The 24,423-nt window shown below is 34.8% G+C and overlaps 1 protein-coding gene across 3 annotated transcripts in view; it reads right to left on the minus strand.

Annotated features, from left to right (window-relative positions):
• Positions 1 to 4,163: 4,163 nt before the first annotated feature.
• The window catches only part of bmpr1ba (bone morphogenetic protein receptor, type IBa), a 70,676-nt gene continuing 50,416 nt past the window's right edge, over positions 4,164 to 24,423 (minus strand). For all 3 annotated transcript variants that reach the window (XM_048188689.1, XM_048188688.1, XM_048188687.1), the window contains 10 exons: positions 19,527 to 19,677; positions 19,344 to 19,443; positions 18,251 to 18,353; positions 11,673 to 11,769; positions 11,293 to 11,431; positions 10,819 to 11,011; positions 8,809 to 9,106; positions 7,269 to 7,444; positions 6,228 to 6,358; positions 4,164 to 4,833 (listed from right to left, as the gene is read on the minus strand). In XM_048188689.1, coding sequence (XP_048044646.1) covers positions 4,708 to 4,833; positions 6,228 to 6,358; positions 7,269 to 7,444; positions 8,809 to 9,106; positions 10,819 to 11,011; positions 11,293 to 11,431; positions 11,673 to 11,769; positions 18,251 to 18,353; positions 19,344 to 19,443; positions 19,527 to 19,677 — 1,514 coding nt within the window. In that variant the 3' untranslated portion in view covers positions 4,164 to 4,707. The remainder of the gene's footprint in view (positions 4,834 to 6,227; positions 6,359 to 7,268; positions 7,445 to 8,808; positions 9,107 to 10,818; positions 11,012 to 11,292; positions 11,432 to 11,672; positions 11,770 to 18,250; positions 18,354 to 19,343; positions 19,444 to 19,526; positions 19,678 to 24,423) is intronic.

Consider the following 24,423-nt stretch of genomic DNA (forward strand, 5'->3'; position numbering starts at 1 on the left):
AAAAACATACATTTTGATGTTAAATCCACTATCGTTTAATGTAGAATTGTCCTATAGTCTATTATACAGTATTTAATGCAATTACATCAGAAGTAACTGTAATTAAATCACAGGCAGTTAAAAGTAATCCCTTACTTTACTTCATCAAGGTAAAGTAATTAATTACTTAGTAATGAATTACACCCAACACTGTATAAATGGATTTTTAATGCATTAATTATGCCTCATAATGCACTGTATGTTCTCATGAATATAGACAGTATAATGCATTAAATCACATGACAAACAACCAATTCCAGATGTAACAAGGAATTTGAAAATAGTATAATGCATTTTAACTTTGGTTATAATTATTTATGAAAAGATATATTATGGATACCTTCATAATGCATTATACATAAAGGCTTGAAGTGTTGCTGTAAATTTTTGTAAGCCCAAGTCATTTTTTGTCCACACTCAAAGTCAAAATACTGTATAATATGACGCAATCACAGATTAATATGAAGATGTGTGGATGAGTCAGAAATAGAAAATGTTCTGTTAGTTGCAGAAGCTGGTCAGGATAAAGAAAAAAACATTATAGGAGATTTAATTTTCATGGTTTGGTTGGAGCAGCAGGACCTATGAACACTGCCAGTACGGTGGAATGATTGTTTCTGGTGAATATTAAAGATGTCGCTCCTGTGTCACTCCTTCACCCAGGAACTTAAACTATATAGAAATAAGATCCTAAATACATGACTGAAAAAGTTTCTAGGGAATATATTTGCTTGTGTTGCTGTAGAGAGTTTCTCTGATCATATTTACATGCACATTAACTTGTGACATTATGAAAGTAACGTCTCGGAGGCAGGGGGTGGGCTCTGATGATGTCAGAGGTTTCAGGGGCGGAGCAAGTTTTTACATTCTGATGGAAGATTCTGAGAACTTTTATTTTCTTAGAAATAATTTTGCATGTATCATTTGCCATAATATGGAAGCCCATTTCTGACACATAAGAAAAAAAATGGTTCAGTAAATCACAATTATGACAAAAAAGTCAAAAGAATTTTTCTTTTAAAATTGATTCTTAGAATTTTGACTGTCATATTTTAACTTTTTTAATATTCTATTTTTCTTCATTTTCTTTTATGATAGTCAAAAGTATCATACATATTTGCCATAATTATGGCTTACTATTATAATTTGTGCTTGTGTCATAATTATGACTTTTTATGTCACAATTTTAGCTTTGAATCTCATTATGACTGTTATAATTTTGACTGTCATTTCAAATTTTTTATTATTTTTTTCTTTTATTATAACTTTATGATAATATTTTGTTAACATTTCATAATTATGCTTTATCATAATTTTGACTTTTTATCTCATGAGTCTTGACTATCATATTTAAACTTTTTAGTGTCATAATTTCTATTTTTCTTCTTTTATATATTTTATTTATTTTTCAAAATGATACAAAATTTGAAATTGATATTTTATCATAATTTCAACTTTTTTTTTTTATTTAAAACAAAAAAATATTTAAAATGTTTTAATGTTACATTTTTTATTTTATTATCTTTTTTATGTTTTGTCAAAACTCCAACTTTTTTGAATTTCAAATTGTATGTAATATTTTCTACTTTTTGTCATAATTATAACTTTTTTGTCATCATTTTACATTTTTATCTCATTATGACTTATAAGTGCGACTGTCATATTTTTTTCTCCTTTTTCTTTTATTATAACTTGTTAAAATTCCAACTTTTTATCTCATAATTTCTTACTTTTTTCAATTTCAACTTTTTTTTAATCATTTTTTTCTACTTTTGGTCTCAATTTTACATTTTTATCTCATTATGACTTATAATTTTATCATATTTAATCTTTTTTAATGCTATAATTTCTTTTTTTCTTTTATTATAACTTTGTTTTGTCAAAATTCAAACTTTCTATCACATAATTAGACCATCATAATTTTGACATCTTTGCTGTAATTATGCGTTTTATTGACATATTTCATGATTTTTTTCTCTTCTGTGTCAGCGATGGGCTTCCATACATTATGAGCAGGATCATGTATTAAGAGAGTGCACCGGGTTGTTCTGATTTCAAATGAACTCGAAATCTTAAACACCCATTTGCAAACGGAAATCACAGAAGTCTTTAGAAAGACCTAAAGTTAGACTCACAGATCTTAAATGCGTTTACAGCCGTAACAGACAGTTTACAGTTAATGATGGTCTATGCAACCGCTTTGCAAAGCAGCTGGCGTATTTTATGCATAAATGTTTGTGCATAAATTGGTCACAGTAGACGTGAGTGTTGGTGTGCTTGTAAATGTGCTCGCAGTGATGTGAAACACAGGGCTCATTATTTGTGATCTGTCTGCAGTCTCACTGCCTGCAGCCGCTGCCACCCCACCGACATGTAAAAGCCTCTAACGAACTGCCATTTCCCACAATCCACGAAGTCTCCAAAAGAGGCGAGGATCTGTGCGGAAAATAAAAGCCAAATTAATGAGCAAAACAAGGCAGCAGAAAAGCCCTTATATAAGGCAGAAGAGCAGCAGTGCATCGAGTGCTTCTGTCTGGCGTAAATGCTGTGCCAACTATGCAACGTTTGCTTCTGTATAGGGCGATGACAGAACCGCTGGCAAATGTGCATTGTTATGACTTGCGTGTACAGAGAGAACTGAATCCATAGAATAAAGCTTCATTAAAATAGCAATCAAAAAAATGCTAATATGTCCGCTGTATAAAATGTATGTAAAGGATTTTTTAAATAAATTATATTTTTAATCAATGCTGAAAGTGCCTTTGTTTTATTTTAGTTTTACCTAGTTTTACTTTAGATTACTTGCATATGATTTATGTTTTTTTTTTTTTTTTTTACTTTGACCTTGAATAATCGTAAACATGACTGTCCTAACAAACATTTACCATGGTAACCAAAAGAACGCTTTGATTCTATGAAGAGGATTTCTGTCTTTTTTATGAATTTTTCCTAAAAAGCTTTGGGGGGGGGGGGGGGTTATAAGTTTTATTTTGTGTACATATATACACACACCATATTTTTTATATATATATTCATCAGACAATTCAATTTTTTTTACATTAATATGTAATAATTTTAACTTTTTCAATTTCAACTTTTGTCATAATTTCTACTTTTTGCCATAATTGTCTTACTATGTTAGTTTCGTCATTATTACGTCATCATAATTTGAACTTTATATCTCATTATAACTCAATTTTGACAGTCATATTTCAACTTTTTTAATTTTTCAACTTTTTTTTATTATAACTTTTTTAGGATTTGTCAAAGTTTCAACTTTTTATCTCTTATTAATTATGCCATGTCATAATTTTTTACTTATGTCTTGATTATGAATGTTTTGTAATAATTAGGATTTACCATATACTCATCTGAAGTTCCTGCCTTCTTTAACATTGAAATTGATACTTTAAGAAGCTTAAATATACTTTTCATAAACAGAGTTTAAAGATAAAATCTAAATAAAAAATAGTTATATATAATTATTAGTTCGTATTGTTCTATTAACCAAGTGATTAATTCAGAGTAGCTTAATACAATTATGAATCATAAAAATGTAAGGATTCCGAATATCTTACTAATTAAATAAGCAAGTTTGTGATTGGTTGTTATGCTTGGATAACATGGATAATCAACTCTGTCATTTTCACTTGAACTTTTCATGAACTTTTAAAAATGGATATTCATAAATACAATATGTATTTAAACATATATTCACTTCAAAAAGCCAATCCCCGTCCTTTTATAGAGGTATTTATATTTGAAAAGAATGAGCAAACGCTGAAAACCTGACAGTTTACAATGCAAGCATGGTGTTATGTAAGAATGATTTTACAAACAATTTACACAAATATTTTTGCTGGTTTTCTGAATCCAGTCAAATGTGTTGCCCATTCGGAAATGTGAAGCGTTTTTCACAAAGTCTAAGTACTTCAGCTGGATGATGACAATATTGTCTTTTTTAGAGACGCTTTATAGCAGAATTGAATTGTGTTTGCATCATTGATCATTATTTTCCCGTTTATCACTGTAAAGCTGCTTTGAAACAATCTGTATTGTATAAAGCGCTATAGAAATAAAGGTGACTTGAAAAGACCTTACGGAAAAAACGGGAAAAAAAAAAATTCAGTGTTATTAGAACATTTATTCAAGTACATTGATTCTTCACTCTCATTTTCAGCTATTTACACAATAAATAAGGCACAGCCTACCAAAAAGGAGGGAAACCGCAGCTCTTATGACTTTAATTTCAACCATCACACTTGTTGCACGCTCCAAACATGAGCAAAAATCATCGTCAAGTACGAGCTGAACAGATTGTGAAAGGAGAAAACTTTGCGGTTCTCTCAAGGGAGTCATGAGCTAAAACCCAAGTGTTTATAATGGACAGCGGACATCTCGCTCCATGAGATCCTGCTTCGTCCCATTGGCCAGGTCCTCGTCCATCGAGCATTACGACAGCGGCCAGCAGTCTTTTCAACGTCACATTTCACAGGGCTGTATCTCTGGCCTCAGAGGTGCCGCCATGAGCTCCGACCACAGAAGACCTCTGGCGTCTTTCGCCATTGGCGAGTGCTCTCGGATGGCAAAATTTACCGTCTGAACCCACGGCGGGCCGTCGCAGGTGGTGGCTTCGGTGTTAGTGTCAGTGCTGCTGTTGGGTTGTTCTCAGACTTTAATGTCCTGGGACTCTGACATCTTGGCCAGCGTCTTTTTAATGCGAAGAGCGGTGAGCCGAGAGGCGGGGTTATGAGCCCAACACTCCGTCATGAGCTTCCCCATCTGTCTGAGACACTGAAATCAAACACGTGTGTTAAAAGTGTTAAAACAACAGTGCTTCTGCACAATATTGGAAAAAAAAACTGACATTGCGATATTCTGTTTTTCTGCAATATATATTGTGATATGAAAAAGAAAGACGAAGGGAAAAAAAAAAAAAAAAAAAAAAACACCAGATAGCTTGAATAGCTCTATTTATTTGAAAAAAATTATTTTTTATTATTGTTTTTTTTTTTATTAACATTCATGACACAGGAAGCAGCAGGAATGTTAGGCTGCTGTCACTTTAAGACCGAATGCACGGATCCACAATACCATTACACATCTGTTTTCTTAATTGTTTACCTTCACTTGAGCCATAAGCAAAGCAACTGTGTTTAAGAAGGTACTCGCATGCATTTTGACATCATGTATCTGTTCAAGATGCGGAAAAGAACAGAATTCGGTGTTCATGTGCGTCTGTGTGTGAGCACAGAAAACGGCACGCTCGTTCAGAATTGAGCTCTCTTTCCCGCCTTTATTCACATATAAACATTGATCAGCAATCATAAACAGAAGCTCAAATGTACTTGCTTGACACATGAGAAAACAAACCTCATTGGTTCTCAAACATGCTTGAGCTTCCGTTTACCACAACCGATGTGTGAGTTGATCAATGTTTATACGTGAATAAAACCTAAATTCAACCTGTTCATCATATAAAAAGCCAACCCACTCAATTCATATAGATTAGTTTTACGATCTCTTTATGAACTTTTTGAAGCGTCAAAGTGTCAGTTGCGTAGCTGTCAATGGAGGGACAGAAATGGCTCCGATTTCATCAAAAAGATCTTTATTTGTGTTCTGAAGATCAATATGTGTCTTACGGGTTTGGGACGACATGAGGGTGAGTAATTAATGACAGAATTTTCATTTTTAGGTGAACTAACCTTTAAAATATGTGACCGTGGACCACAAAACCAGTCATAAGTCGCACAGGTATATTTGTAGCAATAGCCAACAATGCATTGTATTGGTCAAAATTATAGATTTTTCTTTTATGCCAAAAATCATTAGGATATTAAGTAAAAATCATGTTCCATGAAGACATTTTGTAAATTTCCTATCATAAATATATCAAAAATTCATTTTTGTGAGTGGATATGCATTGCTAAGGTCTTCATTTGGACAACTTTAAAGGCGATTTTCTCAATATTTAGATTTTTTTGCACCCTTAGATTCCAGATTTTCACATACAGTAGTCGTATCTCGGCCACATATTGTCCGATCATAACAAACCATACATCAATGGAAAGCTTATTTATTCAGCTTTCATGAATAAATTATGTATAATTCTAAATTTCAAAAAACTGACCCTTAAGACCCTTGGTCACAAATCAGTGTGAAGAGTGAGTAGATTAGTGTTTTACCTCATCACTGCTCCAGCGGTTGGGGAAAGACGGCCGTATTCTCTTGATGCAGATGACCTCTCGCATGTCTTCGTACGATGGGTCATTAGGAACGTGATCGTGATACGGCAGCTGATATTCCTCTACGATACCTGCAGAATTATCCAAAAAAACAATCAATACACAGACATGAATGAGATCTCATTAAAATCACAAGTGGATACGTTTTTAATGTTTTTACCAAGACAAAATTATCTTAACTATATCCACATTCACTAAGGAGAAACAACTGAGACAAATTTGACTCTTAAGGTCATTGCACACTGAGTCCGAAATTCGCATGCGAAACTTTCACACGTTAAAAAATAAATTCGACCTCACGTTATGTCAACTGCGTTTGCACACTGCCTCCGAAACTTTCGTCCGTCAAAAAAATATTCGGATCAGGTTCGATTTTCTGCGTTTTTCACATCCGTGGCACGCATTTTGAGAGACGTTTTGACAATTCAGAGCCACCGTACGCGAATGCAAAAATCCAGAATGCCGTCTGACAAGTTGATCCACGTCGTCTACAGCACAAAACAGCAGCACTGAATGACAAACAACGTGAGGAATACAAAGAGACCGAATATAAAGACAGATTGTGCCTGTAGTAAAGCATCAAACAGAGCCACTGACATCCTGAAGTAATCTTTGAAATGCTCGGATAATCCCGCAGCTCCTTGATGAGGTGAATTCTCCTTTCTCTCTATGCAATCTCGGGATTGAACGGACCCAATATTTCCTCTTTCTTTTTCTCTTTTTAATAAGAAGAGAGGATACAACTAATCGTGCTCACTGCTGCTTGAAGACTTCATTTTGTATTGTTTTGCGATTTTTTTTACGCAACGGATTCATTAATACGCATCGGACTCAGTGTGCAAGGTCTCTGTGCGTGACGAATTTTTAGGATTGCGAATACGAAAAAACGCATGCAAAATTTCGGACTCAGTGTGCAAAGGCCTTTACATGAAATATGGAATTGTACTTCACTGAAATATTTTAAGGTAGGCAGATCTGTACCTCCAGACACACATCGGCGGGCGATCTCCCACAGTATGAGGCCAAAGCTGTATATGTCTGCCATGATGTAGGACTGAAAATGGTTCCTGTTCAGAGTCTCGTCCAGAACTTCAGGAGCCATGAAGCGTTTGGTGCCCACACGTGTGTTCAGTGGGATGTCCACTTCATTAGTGTCGCTGTTCCATGAGACACAACAGCATTAATACAGTATTTCAATCCTGACATCTTTAGGCCCTAGGGCTCTTTTTATTAGCATATAATCTTCAGCAGAGTTAATTTTAATTATGTCAGATAACACTTAAGCAAAACATGGTCAGGTCAAAGTGTCTGAATAATTTTTTTCCCCAAAGTTTTATCAGTTTTACTGGTAGTCCACTGTATGAAGAATTTTTGGGTATAATATGTCACAGTTTACTTTATTTTGCTATCCTCACTTACATAAATGAACTATAGTGTCCTGCACACTAATAAAAATATATCAAAAAATATCAAAAATGTCTGAATAATTAATATATATATAAATATGTATGTGTGTGTGTGTGTGTGTGTGTCAGTATTATTTTATTATTATTTATATCCTATTATAATATTTATATTATTATTTTGAATTGGCTTTTATTTTTATATTTTCAGCATTTATTTACATTTTTGTTTCAACTTTAGTAATTTTAAATGCTTTAGTCATTTTATTAGTTTTTTTTATATTTTTATTTAGCTTTTTTGTTTCAGATTTAGTCATTTTAATACTTCAACTTAAACTGATTTTTATTTCTGTTTGGTCTAATTTTAAGTGTTTCATCTCATTTTTATTTTATTTCAAATAACAAAAACTATTTTATTCTTAATTTTTAGTTTTAGTTAACAATAATATACACAGTCCTTCAAAAGTTTGGGATCTGTAAGATTTTTAATGTTTTTAAAAGAAGTCTCCTCTGCTCACCAAGGCTGCATTTATTTAATTAAAAATACAACAACAACAAAAATAATAATATTACATTTTAACATAACCTTTTCTATTTAAATACATTATAAAATATAATTTATTCCTGTGATCAAAGCTGAATTTTCAGCATCATTACTCCAGTCTTCAGTGTCACATGATCCTTCAGAAATCATTCTAATTTTTTTATTTATTAATCTTTTGAACAGCAGTGCATATGTAATGTTTTAATTATAGAATAGTATTCAATTATCAGGGAATTTTTAATCTGATAATTAAAAACAAACAAAATAAAAATAACGATCATCTTAATTAGTGACAAAATTAAACTCAATAGGCACATATATTAACATTAAATAGTAATTAATAAAACTAAACACACTAACTAATAAAACTATTTTAAACACACAGCCAAATTGAAAATAAAGTTAGAATAAGCTAAGATTGTGCATCAGCAGTAATTATTACAATGTAAAATGCCAGGCAGGGACTTCTGGGAACACTTTTGACCAATCACACAAATTAATATTTTTTAACTTGTTGTTAATACCGCCCGCAAGACGAGTAAAGACAAGTAACCCAAAGTGACCGGACTCTGACCTGATGAACTTGACGGCCAGGCCGAGGTCAGCGATGCAGCAGGCTCCGTTCCTCTTCACCAGGATGTTTTTGCTCTTCAGGTCTCTGTGGGCGATGGCCGGTTTGCCCTGCGTGCCAAAGATTTCCGTGTGAAGGTGGCAGAGTCCGGAGACAGAGGAGTATGCCAATCTCAGCATGGCTCGGCTGTCCAGGGTGGTGCATTTGAGATAGTCGTACAGAGAGCCGTTCTCGTGGTAGTCGGTGATGAGGTAGAGTTGAGTCCACGAGCCTGTGCCTTTAATGTCAGCCGCTATGAACCCTGAGGAACGCAGAAGAGAGTCGCTGAGGTTAAAATTACCGCACGAGGCGAAATATACTCTGAGCAAGGCCACGCTTAATTTACTGTTATAATTCATTTGATATCAGCTAATTAATTTGAAATGACTGCTAATCAAGACGGTTCAATCGTGCACGGTTCATTTTTCCTGTAATTACTGACTACATGTTCACCAGGAGTAATTAAATAACAGTAGAGACGCTGCTAACTTAACTACATTTTTCAGTTGCGTGACAGTAGCTCTGCCGTTTTAAAAAAAGCATTGCTATTTTTTCTAACAAACAGCGACGTAGCATGAAAAGATGAAATAATTCTGATTGTTGCGTCACACTGTATTGTGCGCAGAGCTTTACAGCTGAGTGATTTGAGGCAATGATCAAACACACTCTCAGAGAACGTCCTCAAGCAGAGATTAATTTTAGCGAACAGATTTATTTGGGATGGTTCATTTTAATTAACTGAATTCACTGACTAATTTGAGTGATCACTCAAACGTGTTCCCGGAAGTCCCCTATGTCTAAAATATTTAGTTAAATGAGTAGCTGACAAGAAACATGGGCATGCTGAGGATTTAGGTTAACACAGTGGTTCCCAAACTTTCTAGAGAAAAATATTTTGACCCCCACCAACATGCACCCACATATAGACACTCCTAAGACCTTTCATGCAAAATCCTATAGGATTTATTTGAAACATTGCAATTGATACAGTACAACAACTTCTCAACTTCAACTTTTTTTGTGTGTGTGTTCGTGAAGTGGCATCTTGTTTTGCTTCATACTGTCAGAAGCTAATATTTTGAGGCATGCAACACACTTGGTCTTTTTTCATTACCCACCGTTGTACTGGTGAATCTGAGGGAGAGATATGCCTTGTCATATTTTATTGTCAACACTTGATTCGACAAAGAAAACAATGCAAATCCAGTTGTGTCAGAAGTTGCGTGAGCACAACGTCAGTTTACTGTCAGAAATTTGTCATGTCGTGTCACACCACACATCACTGATTCCAATGGGTTCAATTTGCTTTTGTCGCACCGCTTGCATCTGGTGTTTTGGTAGTTGTGACATTTGAAGTAGATTTATTGTCTTCTTTAGGTTCACCTGGCTTTGGCAGTGCTTTCGCAAATTTGTCCAAGCTTAGTGCAGGATCACGCATCATTCATTTATATTTTTACACGGCCCCCTGCAATGCTTGATTCAGTTTATTCAATTGCACCATTTAGCACTCTTTTATTCCACACCAACAACTGCTACAACTGATAACAGACTGCTCAAGGTCATCCTGAGGTAGTAAAGGACAAAATTAATAGTGCAGTGGAGATCTTTAGTTATTTAAATGTCTATTGTGTGAAGCACTGACCCATTTTTTAAAAGAACAGCAATGAAAAGTAACGAGAAAGTGTAAGTGTATAATTCACCCTAATTATATACATACTGCCCTTTTAATAGCTTCAACAAAGTTAAATAGTTTCATTAATGTAGCTAACCACTATTTTAAGAGGGTAATTGAACAACTTTAAATTATGAGTTATATTAGCTTGGCAAGCAGTAGTTTTCCTAATAATAGTATTATATTATAAATTCGCTGTTAGTATAATAGTAGCATTAAAGCAAAGTATGTGTGTGTGTGTGTGTGTGTGTGTGTGTGTGTGTGTGTGTGTGTGTGTGTGTGTGTGTGTGTGTGAGTCTCACCCAGTATATTCTCATGTCTCATGAGGACAGTCTGATATATCTCCGTCTCTCTGAACCAGCTGGCCTCCTCTGTGGTAAAAAAGACTTTCACAGCTACTTTCTCTCCCCTCCATCTTCCCATCCACACCTCTCCATAACGGCCCTTCCCGATCTGTGTCACCATCTGGATCTGCTTCGCTATAGTGCGCTGCACCTAAAGACAGAGACAAACAGAGATAGATAGATAGATAGATAGATAGATAGATAGATAGATAGATAGATAGATAGATAGATAGATAGATAGACAGAGACTTATTAAAACATAATAGCTTTATTTTTTCTCAAATTTTTTTATTACAATATTTCTGGATTTCATGTTATGCAGTAAATTCCATTTTTATGACTGTATTCTGTGACTCTGTGCACAGTTCATAGGGCCCTATGTGGATGTTGATTTCACGTCATCTGTGACTGTGAGCAGTGTGTGATTCTCACCAGCAGGGGGAGTCCTGACCCTGAGCCGGAGCTCTGGGACTGCTCTATGAGATCCCGCAGGGATTCTCCGGGAGGAATGAAAGTTTCATCAGGATGCAGACCGAGGCTGTAGCGTGGGGCCAGCTCATGACGCTTATACCTGAAACACCACACAGACGACTCAAACAGGAGACAAAATGAACAAAACTCCACACAAACAAAACATGGAGGTTTAGATTGAGGTCTCCATGATAAAAACAACTTCTTAAAGTAATGTTAAAATAATGTGACAGATTAAGTTAAGGAGCACAGTTAGACCTTATGGTTTAGTTTTTAGTAATTTTAATTAGCTTAATTTAAGAACAACCAAAGTCAGTGTGTCTGTGTGGTAACTTACACACCTGAAGTAACAGAAGATGATGATGAAGGTGAGGATGAAGCTACAGACGGTCACTGAGATGAGCAGAGCGATATGATGAATGTCTCCAACCACATAACCTGCACACACACACACATTATTGCATGTCAAAGAGACCAAAGTTTGAACACGAGCTGTCACTGTATGCCACAGCATAGGTGTGTGTGTGTGTGTGTGTGTGTGTGTGTGTGTGTGTGTGTGTGTGTGTGTGTGTGTGTGTGTGTGTGTGTGTGTGTGTGTGTGTGTGTGTGTGTGTGTGTGTGTGTGTGTGTGAGAGAGAGATGGACAGAGAGACTTCTATTCTGCTCTGCTGACTGATTGGATTTGCATCATAACAGCCACAATAAACCCTACAGGTGTGTGAGGGCTTCTGACCTAGATATACTTTTGGGAACAAATCAGACATATTTTTCTAGGAATGATGCCCAAAGGAAATATACAGTAGGTGGACAACCAAAATGGGTATTACCGCCGCGCATACCGCCGCCGCAGGGCTGTTGCGTTAACTGAAATTCAGTCGCGTGTAAAAAAACTACCGCCAGGTGGCACAAAGGGACGGATTGGAAAGTGACTGTAATAATAAAATGTTGGTTTGTAAACGATGAAAGGACGAAGTAAAACAACAATAACATTATTATATAACATTTTAACATCCTTAAAAACCATTAGAAAATTTAAAGTGAGAGTTAATTTCAAAACGTGTGATAGTCTTAGGCTACAGTCTATGCATCAAAAATTAAAAGGAAGACCTTTACACAAAGTGGACATGCTATTGTCATTAAACAGTCATTACTAGGCATATATATATATTTTTTTATATATTTGATATCGCATTTTGATATCGCAGACTAAAATACCGGCAGGAATAAATATTTTGGCTAATTTACTCATTAAAACCAAAGGTGTTCATCAGTGATTGTACATCAAGAGCAAGGACACATTGTGTGCATTGTGTTTTGTGCTTTTACCAGAACAAAACGCTCGATTGTCTGTGTGAAAACTGCGCGTGCACGAGCGCCAAGAGAACTGATAACAGCAGCAACGAGCACTGGCCATGATTTCAGAAACAACACGTTCCAGCGGATAGATCGCCTCTTATTTAACACAGACCTATATCTTATCGAATTGAGATATTTCTTTCTTTTTAGGTACAAATATTCACTGAGTTTAAGTTCACTTTTGAGATGTTTCAGATTCTCACAGAGAGACAGCTGAAAGCGCACCCTATTTTTTATTTTATTTTATTTTATTTTATTTTTCAAAAGTACAAGGTTTTGTTGTTATTGTGAGCGTACACAAATAAAAGTAGACCATTTGTAGTCTTGCACTAATCTGTAGGCTATCGCCCAAAATGACGGAAGGCCTGTTTTAAGTTGTTTCTGTCATGAGGAGAAAATCCATCAGAACGCGCCGGCGCTTTCGTCGGCCAGAGGGATAAAAATGTAACCAATTTAGTTACATATTTATATTTAAATATTGGGCTGTAGCCTAATATAATTTTTTTTAAGATGTCACCAATGGTGATTATGAAAAGTGAATAGCATGACGGATGCGCAATGTTGGGAGACAAATGCAGCGGGTTAGACATGAGTTTGACCACTTCATTAAGTTTTGTTTTATAGTAAGTCTTTCTTTAAAATGAATTTCGTTTTGTAGAAATTGTATCTTAATTTCAATCAATGTTTCATCAACCAATTATTAATAATTAGGAAGAAAACCATGAATGTCGGTTGTGGAATGGATTGAAGTGCGTAACAAGCGAAACCATGTTTCCGCAGCCTTTGAATAAGGCTGAATCAATAGACGTCTTTCTGTTTTTATTAAATTTATTTATTAATTTATTACATGTCTTTATTACTTAAATAATTGATAAGATGTTTTTGGTCGAACAATATATTTTAGCTGGTCTAGTTAGACACAAATTTGCATAGTGGCTTATTGTGCAAACTTTTTTTTCCTACCACACCCCAAACTCATAACATTTCTTGCAGATTTAAAAAACAAAAACAAAACAAAAAACAAACAATCAAACAAACAAACAAAAAAAACCACGACGCTCCGACTTTTAAAAAATCCTCGCTCCAGTCAAAACTGCACACATACTCTGCTCGGCAGCAGCAGACGCTGGCAAACGCGCGGGGGGAGGGTTGATCCCATTCGGAACTTCTGGAGTGGAGCGTGAAACACTGCAAATCGCCATAACACAAACAAATAAAGAAACTTACTGCAAATACTCATAACAGAGTCTAACAATTGTGTATTTCGTCAGCTTTTTTCATATGATCAGATCAGGATGTTAAAATTAACAAAAAGCACCAAGATTGCAAATCACACGCAGGTCACACGCATAGCTTAGGCTATAATATTTTGAGTCTCCCGCCCTCTGGATTAATGGCTTTGGTGACAAACATTTTAAACAAAGCGCCCTTCCCCCAACTCAAACTTGTCAAGTGTTGCAGAGCAAGTGAGTGTCTTTCATACACACAAGATAATGTACATATTATACATTGATATATAAATGGAACACAATCGGTTTGTTGTTTTTCTTTGTTTTTCTTTAACATTTTTATTTTATTTATTTGTCTTTAAGGAACATTGGATGGCAGTAAAGATTCTGTACAGTTATTGTTCTAATAATACGGAGCCATAATGTTACATATCTTGGTCAATTCTTTCGAGCTGCTTTACAGCTTAACCACAGTTTGCAACATCAGCAGTTATTGAAATGAACTGAATCAACACAGATCTGCTGATATAAATAAATAGGCCTAAATAAATAGCAAATACCAAGATTGGGTTTGTACGGTTCATTTGAACTATAATTTAATAATTTATGTTATGATGTTATAGAGGTACAATGTACAGATGCCTATATGTTTTGCATAAAGTAAGAATATTTAATAAAGAATCTTAAACTTCCAATGTAAAACATGTTCTCGTCATTTTGCTCTAACTGCAGTCAAAATACAAATAGGCCTATAAAATATTTTTATGCATCGTGTAGCCCATTGTGGAGAGTCAGATTAGGCGCAAACTAGCAGAAACTTTTTATCTTAATAGCCTAGCACTTGTGGAATAACAAAATGTTGATTATTGGGATATCAACGTTTTTTCTGTTCGTAATTGTGTAGCTTATGGCATGACATTTCTTTTTGTAATGTTTATGAGCGTGTTAATGGATACAAACTGCACAATTGCAGTTTATCAGATTGTTACATAGCTATAATTGCACGATAGTTGAAACATTAACACATTAAAATCGTCTGATAATCATACAGTAGTTAACATGAACCCTTTGTAAGCGATGTATTACCATTACATCATGGGCGTACGGGACACCCCCGCACCACCAAAGCCTTTGCTTTTTTTAGAACCAAACTAAATTGACTAAAGATAAAAAATAAAGCATCCAACTGAAGCCCAAAAATGCAAGCAGAATACCATAGAAAATAGTGCTAAATTACCACAAAAGGGGGAAAAAAAAATCACTGTTTCCATCGCCGTTTGTAAGGTAGCCAAGACAACAGCAAGCTTTGATGCGCTGTGCTACTGTGTTACTGTTAGCGGTCGTGTGCCGAGACAAAATAAATATGTTCGGTCTTTGCTGAGATATTAATAATAATAATAATAATAATAATATTATAATATATTGCCCAAACGTAAAAATATCCTATCCAATAAGTCTAGAGTTGGGCTATTTCTTTATTCTTTTACTGTAAATACATGAATTTAGTTTAGGCCTATATCATTTGATGCACCGATCGAAATTACTGAAAATTTGCGGCCGAAACAGCAATTTACGAGCTTGTCTAGAAGGGAACCTTATATAGCCTAGCCTATACGCAAACTTGTGTCTAACTTAGAATTTAGACCACCTAAAATATATTGTTAGACCAAAACATCTTATCAATTAATTAAGTAATAAAGGCATGTATTAAGGAAATTTAATAAAAACAGAAAGACGTCTATTGCTTCAGCCTTATTTAAAGGCCGCGGAAACATGAGTTCGTTTGTTATGCACTTCAATCCATTCCACATCCGACGTTCATGGTTTTCTTCCTAATTATTAATAATTGGTTGATGAAACATTGATTGAAATTAAGATACAATTTCTACAAAACGAAATTCACTTTAAAGAAAGACTTACTATAAAACAAAACTTAATGAAGTGGTCAAACTCATGTCTAACCCGCTGCATTTGTCTCCCAACATTGCGCATCCGTCATGCTATTCACTTTTCATAATCAACATTGGTGACATCTTAAAAAAAATTATATTAGGCTATAGCCCAATATTTAAATATATATGAAACTAAATTGGCTACATTTTTATCCCTCTGGCCGACGAATGCGCTGGCGCGTTCTGATGGATTTTCTCCTCATGACAGCTGAAACAACTTAAAACAGGCCTTCCGTCATGTTTGGCGATAGCCTACAGATTAGTGCAAGACTACAAATGGTCTACTTTTATTTGTGTACACTCACAATAACAACAAAACCTTGTACTTTTGAAAAATAAAATAAAATAAAATAAAATAGAAACAGGGTGCGCTGTCTCTCTGCGAGAAACTGAAACATCTCAAAAATGAACTTAAACTCAGCAAATAATTGTACCTAAAAAGAAAGAAATATCTCAATTCGATAATAAATTCGTAAGTCTGTGTTAAATAAGAGGCGATCTATACGCTGGAATGTGTTGTTTCTGAATTTGATATTTGATATTTTAAGGAATAGAATACACTCCTGCATTTAAATGCGGCTGCAGGAGTTGCAGTTTTTTTTATGACGTTTTATTAATCCGTCCATTCTTTTTAGTTTCAATGATTTAGCTAAATCGTGCCTTAATAATGGGAGCGAAATTATTCAGTGACTCACGTTTTACTAAAATAAAGGATATAATTCATGAAACGCAACAATTTCTTAATCAGTGTCCAAACAGATAGGCTATGTTTTTCCTAAGTTGTTATCTGTCAAAATAAAGGACAGGTAACGAATAACAAAGTATGTGCGTGTCAAAAATCCATGCTGTTTTATTAAAGGAGTTTAAAACATAAATAAAAATGTATTTGTGATAAATATAGGCCTAATATGTGAGAAAATTGACATTTAGCATAAAGATAAATGTGCTTTGATGCATTTGTTGGATAACGTGTGGTTAAAACGCCACTCAGCGGTCAAAAGCTGCAAATGCACTTTGCAACGCGGCGGTGGCGGCACGCGCGGTGGTAGAAACACCGTTTTGGATGGCCACCTACTGTGTGTATTTTTTATTTTTTATATATATATATACAAATATATTAATATTTGATTTTATTTCTAAATTTTCATTTTATTTTTTATATTTTATTTTTTTAAATTTTAATTTTATATTTAGTAGTTAAAAAAACAGTCATTTTGTTTTGTGCCTTTGTCATTTTTATCATTATCATTTTTAATATTAATTTTAGGTTCAAATGTATTTTTATTTCAGTTTTAGTTTTTATTTATTTCCAGTATTTCCAGTTTAATTTTTGTGCTGCAACCAAGGCAGAATCGCTGAGAGGATTTAGCATGATGCTGGGCTGTTGTTAAATGGTTCAACTTAGGGTTAGAGGTTAAAATCACTAACTCTAAATATTAACAATAGCAATAATAACGCTTACCTGAACAAACACTACTAAATAGCTGTAGTAAAAGGATAGTATAACCTGAAATATTTGACCTTGTGGGGACATTTTTGGTCCTCATGAGGAAAACAGCTTATAAATCATAGTAAGTGATGTTTTTTGTAAAAATGTAGAAGGTTTTCTGTGATGGGTAGGTTTAGGGTCAGGGAATATAATATACAGTTTGTACAGTATAAAAATCAATATCTCTATGGAAAGTCCCCATTAAACATGAAAACCCAATGTGTGTGTTGGAGTTTTGACTATACTTGTGAGGACCAAATATACTCACTTATTTTGTGAAATACTTTCACAACCCACTAGTGAGGACACTGACTGGTCCTCACTAGTTTTAAATCAGCCAAAAGAGGTTTTTATTAAATCTAGTGATGTGCACACGTTTCTGTGATGGGTACGTTTAGGAGTAGGGGTTGGGTTAGGTGATAGAAAATATCACTGACCTGATATAAAATCAAAGGAAGTCTATGCAATGTCCTAGATAGCAAAACAAACCTGTGTGTGTGTGTGTGTGTGTGTGTGTGTGTGTGTGTGTGTGTGTGTGTGTGTGTGTGTGTGTGTGTGTGTGTGTGTGTGTGTGTGTGTACCTGGTAGGGGCCAAATGTACCCTCAAGGATAGTAATACCAGTAAATTTTGACCTTATGTTGCCATTTCTTTCATCCCCATGAGGAAAACAGCTTATAAATCATATTAAATGAAGTGTTTTGAAAATGTAAAAATGCAGAAAGTTTTCTGTAATCAGTAGGTTTAGGGGTAGAGTTAGTGTAGGGGGACAGTATACAGTTTGTATAGTATAAAAATCATTAAGTCCCCATAAAACATGGAAACCTGTGTGTGTGTGTGTGTGTGTGTGTGTGTGTGTGTGTGTGTGTGTGTGTGTGTGTGTGTGTATACTTACTGGGTGTTCGTAGGGGAGGCAGTGTTGGGTGTAAGTCTCTGTTGCAGTAGTCCTGATCTGTGCAGCACTCTAGTGCTCGCCGCTGCTTAGAGCTCCCAGTGTCCTAAACATATACAAACACACATTATATTAACACATCAGGATATTTTAGGTTCAGAAACAGACACAATGAAACCGCACATGCAACTCATTTTTAGCTTACTTAATGTGAATTTCGAGTGAATCAGAACACGCAGCATGAGATGATATACTGGAGGGGTGGTACTTAAAATGAGTGGGGAAAAATAAGCGATGATATGATTGGTTAATATCATTTTTCATTTCTGTTTGGCAGAATTTTTTTTTAATTTTTATAAACAATTCTGAACACTTTTTGCACAATAAGACCAGGGACATGTATTAAGAGATGTTGTATTCAGTTTTGGATTTTATGTTGTTTTGTGTTATGATACAGAGAAGTGTAAAGGAATAGTTCACTCAAAATATGTACTATAGACTACTTTTATGGTGATTTTTGGAGCTTGGCAGTATAAATAACCATTCACTTTCATAATATGGAAAAGAGCAGCTGTTAAACTGCTAAACTATCTTTATTTGTTTTGCATGGAAGAAAGAAAATCATGATTATGGAAGCTCATTTCCACCATGGAATAAAAAAATTAAAGTTTGGAGCTTTTGTTACAAAATAAAAGTCTTTACAATCACTTTTGCATTCTTGCTGAATAAAAGTATTCTTAAAAAACCATACTGACCCCAAACTTTTGAACTGTAGTGCAATAGCAACTTTATATGTCACAATTCTGAGTTTTAAGAAACAAAGTTGCATAGTGACATACAAAGTCAGAATTGTGAGATATAAAGTGGCAATTATCCTTTTTTTCCCCTCTCTCTGCTACATAAGGGTGAATAAATGACAGAATTTTAATTTTTGGGTGACCCGTGCCAGTTGAGGAGCAATACATGAGTTTGTCACTGTAAGTGGGCGTTTAATTTACTGTTGGTTATATAAGGCTTTTGTTTTGTCAGTGCTTGAGGACTGATGCACTAACACTTAAGTAGTTTATTTTGGAAATTAGAGTAGTTTATGACTCACTCGGCACTGAAACTCTGATCCGACCAGACCCAGACAACCTGACGTCACCACAGCCGTTCCACCCTCTTCCTCCACCATGGTGAAGCAGTACCCATCCGTCCTGAACACACGACACACATGTAAATACTGCGTAAAGTACGTGTGCTAGCGGTACAGTAAGTGTGGTGGCACGTGTCCCGATACCTGCATGTGTTATTAGTCGAGTCCTCCGGGCAGTGATGATAACAGTAACACCACAGGAAGCGCTGAGGTAGAGCCGGTGCATCACTTCCTGTCTCCCGATGTTCTTCCACCTTCCCAGAGTTTCTCAGCAGCATGGTGTCCAGAACATTAGCTGGAAACGTACAGGAATTGGAAATAAGTCAGTTAGCTGCCTTGCAAAACATGTCTGTCAGAAACTCACCCAACATTTTTCCAACTCAAAAATGTCCTTTATTTCCTTCCCTCCTGTTTACAGATTAAAAATAGTGATGAGAGACCGAAATGAATAATTACTCCAGATTTCCAGACTCTCAGGATCAAAACACACAGCTTTGAAGAATAAAATGTATGGCACCTGGGGAAATATGGCTCATCATTCTCACTCTTTCATCTTCAAATATTCACAGAGAGAAACGGCCCTGAGACACTTTACAAATTAAACTAAAAGATGGAAATGAAGGTTGGACAGTCTGTCACTTGTTTTGGAGCGATATGAAGAAGTTATTTAAGTTTGTTTGAAGGAGTGAGCAGTCAAGGACTGATGGACGTCAAGGCTAGACGTGTAAAAAGCATTATTGATCTGTTTATGTGGAAAACACAGATATTGCGTTTTTAATTGGCCATGAAACAACTGGTCATGTTTATGATCATTTCATCAGGAAATTTCAAATGATTATGATACCACAGTCAATATTCAAACAATAACATTCATCAAAACAATTAAAAACAATCACACAGCCCTAATTTGAAAAGACTTCTCATGTTTCAGAACACAAGAAGTGGTGGGAGATTAAAGGGATCTAGACTGCAAAATCACAGATTGCAGATTCCATCCTAAAAAAAATCAGCAAAGTAATTTCTGTTGTGTAAAACTGAAATAAAAACAATAATTGGACAAATTTAAACTAAATTTTTCATTGCCTCAAAACAAAATAACAATAAAATAAAAAATAATCATGAATTATTAGTATTAAGTGTTAACTTTGGCAGAATAAATAAATGTTAAATATAATAACACTTTTAATATATAACATTTATTTAATAGATTTAAATTACATATTTATAAAAACTAAATTGACAAAAACAAAAGAAAATAAAGGCTAAATAAAACAAATTGAAAAACTATATAAACTATAATAACCTTGCTGAGAGCACAATTGTGCTTTTGTTTCCATGAGCGAGACACTTAACCCCAGGTTATTGCTGCTGTAATTAGTGCATGGCAAGTCACTTTGGGTGAAAAGTAAGAAACACAAAATTATGATACAGGGCTGTAAAGTTGATGTGTGTGTTTTCTTCTCCCTCTAAAACTTGCACATACAACCGAACACACACACATACACACACAGTTTTAAACGGCCACAAAGGTGCTTATAGAAGCTGAGCAAACACCCTTCAGTCAAAATAACTCCACATCTGTGAGCTGTTAAAGAGAGAGGGGGTTGCTGAGGGATGGTGTATATAATTTTGACATCAAGACATAAAATAAAGTTGCTTATTTCACGGCTCTCTGCAACATTTGATTCTGATAGGTTGAGTGTGACATTCAGTGGTAAAATATTCTTTTATAATTATGCTACAAAATCATGTTTATATAAAGTAAAAAAAATAAATAAAAAACATTTTTGCCCATCTGTAAACACAGACTGTATAATAAATCAGACATTAAATACAATATAAACAAATCAATTAATATATTTCATGATATAGTTGAGAAACTATATGCAAAGTTTGGTTTACCTATGTTTAGTGGAAACTAATGTTTTATACACACACACACAAACACACACACATACATATAAACATATAAACATTTAAAATAGATAAAATACATTTAATATAAAAATTCACCTCAAGTCAAAACTCCATGTCCATAATGTACAGTCATATTACATAACAGTTGCATTGCTCAGACTGTCTGGGTTTATTTTGCAATAATGATCTTCTGACAGTACATTATGTTATATTTAGTGTGTTAAGTCTCTTTCAACAAACTATTCTTGTCCTTCACTCTCTCTATTACAAGCCATCACTAGTCTAAACTCACTAATGCACTGCTTATATTACAGACTTTAGTCTGGATACAGAATGGAGGCTAGTCTGTGTGTGTGTGTCTAAGAGCATCCTAGTATGTCGAACACACATTATTACAGGACAACTTTAATCCTACAAAGTACAGACACACTTACACAGACATGTGAATGCATACAGTAAGACTCATTCATGTAAGGGATATAAAAGGGGCCCCGGGACATAAACACTCACGGTTTCCCACACACCGTGAGTCTGATGCACTGCTCACTATCTCATCCCATCCCTGTCTGATCCATTAATAATTTCACATACGCACACTTCATGAAACACACACACACATAAACGCAGACGGATTTGGCCCTCGCTTGCATAGTTAAGAAAGCCCTGCGAAAACAGTCGTAAACACAGTCACTGCTGCGAGACTTAACGTATAAACAGAACAGCTCATTTATAACCGCTAACCGGAGACTGTTCAGCTTACAGTGACGCACAACATATACGGTCAACAACGTGCTGCGGTCTTTGCTTGAATAGTTATTGATGTCATACTACTTCTGCTGCATACTTCTAACTCTGTATTTGAAAAAAATCCACTCCTTTAACTAACCCAGAGGCTGACAGAAATAAACTAGTGCCATGGCTGTTTTTGACTCTGTTCATAACAACGTAAGCGGCATGAATCTGGCAATGGAGATACGCGATACTTGGTTTCTCCCCCGCGTCACTCTCCATCTGGCTGTCAGAGCTGTGTGGTGAGTCATTTACATAATGTAAACACCGACTCGCCAACTATTTGACTACTTTTCTGGATGAGTAGTCATTAGTAAAAATGAGTAGTCGTGCAAGCCCTACTGAAACGAATCTGTTCTGAACAAACAGTACATTTAAACCGGTTATACTCAGACAAACACAATATTAGAAACTTTATTATATAAGACATGAAGACTTACACAGACCAACCCTCTACAATGTGAGCAAATCACTCGCATATGCGACTAAATCTTCATTCTGAGCAACTAAATAATGTATATCATTAGCCATTGGCTAATAAATTCTTAGATTTTACTCAACAGTGTGTGTTAGAGGCTAAATATACAGTGGCATGAAAAAGTATGTGAACCCCTTGCAGAATCTGTGAAAATGAGAATTGTTTTAATAAAATAAGAGCGATAATAAAAAATGCATGTTATTTTTTGTTTAGTACTGTCCTGAGTAAGATATTTTACATGAAAGATGTTTGCATTTAGTTCACAAGACAAAACAATTGCTGAATTTATTAAAATAACCCCATTCATAAGTATGTGAACCATTGATTCTCAATACTGTGTGTGGTCACCTGATGATCCACGACTGTTTTTATGTTTTGTGATGGTTGTTCATGAGTCTCTTGTTTGTCCTGAGCAGTTAAACTGAGCTCTGTTCTTCAGAAAAATCCTCCAGCTCCTGCAGATTCATCAGTTTTCAAGCATTTTTGCATATTTGAACCCTTTCCAGCAGTGACTGTATGATTTTGAGATTCATCTTTTCACACTGACGACAATTGAGGGACTCAAACTCAACTATTAAAAAAGGTTCAAACATTCACTGATGCTCCAGAAGGAAACACGATGCATTAAGAGCCGAGGGGTGAAAACTTTTGAATTCAAATATCAAGGTAAATTGTACTTAATTTTTCTTCCGGGAAACATGCAAGTATCTTCTGTTGGTTCCGAAGGGCAATACTAAATGAAAAACAATGATATTTAAACAAAATAAGAAAAATTGTGATGTCTTCATCCTCTTCAAAAGTTTTCACCCCCCCAACTCTCAATGCGTCGTGTTTCCTTCTGGAGCATCAGTGAATGTTTGAACCTTTTTTAATAGTTGAGTTTGAGTCCCTCAATTGTCCTCAGTGTGAAAAGATAAATCTCAAAATCATACAGCCACTGCTGGAAAGGGTTCAAATATGCAAAAATGCTTGAAAACTGATGAATCTGCAGGAGCTGGAGGATTTTTCTGAAGAACAGAGCTCAGTTTAACTGCTCAGGACAAACAAGAGACTCATGAACAACCATCACAAAACATAAAAACAGTCGTGGATCATCAGGTGACCACACACAGTATTGAGAATCAATGGTTCACATACTTATGAATGGGGTTATTTTAATAAATTCAGCTATTGTTTTGTCTTGTGAACTAAATGCAAACATCTTTTATGTAAAATATCTTACTCAGGACAGTACTAAACAAAAAATAACATGCATTTTTTATTATCCCTCTTATTTTTATTAAAATAATTCTCATTTTCACAGATTCTGCAAGGGGTTCACATACTTTTTCATGCCACTGTAGGTTTAGCACAGATATATTTTCAAGCGCATTGCTTGACAGTTTCGCTCTTCATCAATATAGATCAGTCTGGTGAGTAAACTAAAAAAAACATACTAGCCAATGGCAATTCTATTGTTAAGGTGAGCGTAGAAGGCTGAAAGACAGATAATGTAATGGTAAAAGAAAAATATGAAATGTATTCCATTGTGATCAGCTAAATGTATGTGTTGACCGAATAATACCATTTTGCTTCACAAACGCAAGAAATGTTCCGTATGCCAACAGAAAAACATAGAATATAAAAATTCTGAAAGTTATAAATATTATAAAAATTAACATTTTAACAAAAAGAAGATGGTTTTATGCTTGAGAATTTAGTTAATTTGTTTTTATTATAAAATAGTTTAGTTTGTTTATGCTTAATACATAAAACTGCAAAGAATCACATTTTTAATATTAATATTTTATTTTATCTATTTTAAAAAATATATATATCCTAACATGTTTCTAAATATATCCTAAATACATCATTTTG

The sequence above is a fragment of the Megalobrama amblycephala genome, linkage group LG4, assembly GCF_018812025.1.
Source record: "Megalobrama amblycephala isolate DHTTF-2021 linkage group LG4, ASM1881202v1, whole genome shotgun sequence".
Lineage (NCBI taxonomy): Eukaryota > Metazoa > Chordata > Actinopteri > Cypriniformes > Xenocyprididae > Megalobrama > Megalobrama amblycephala.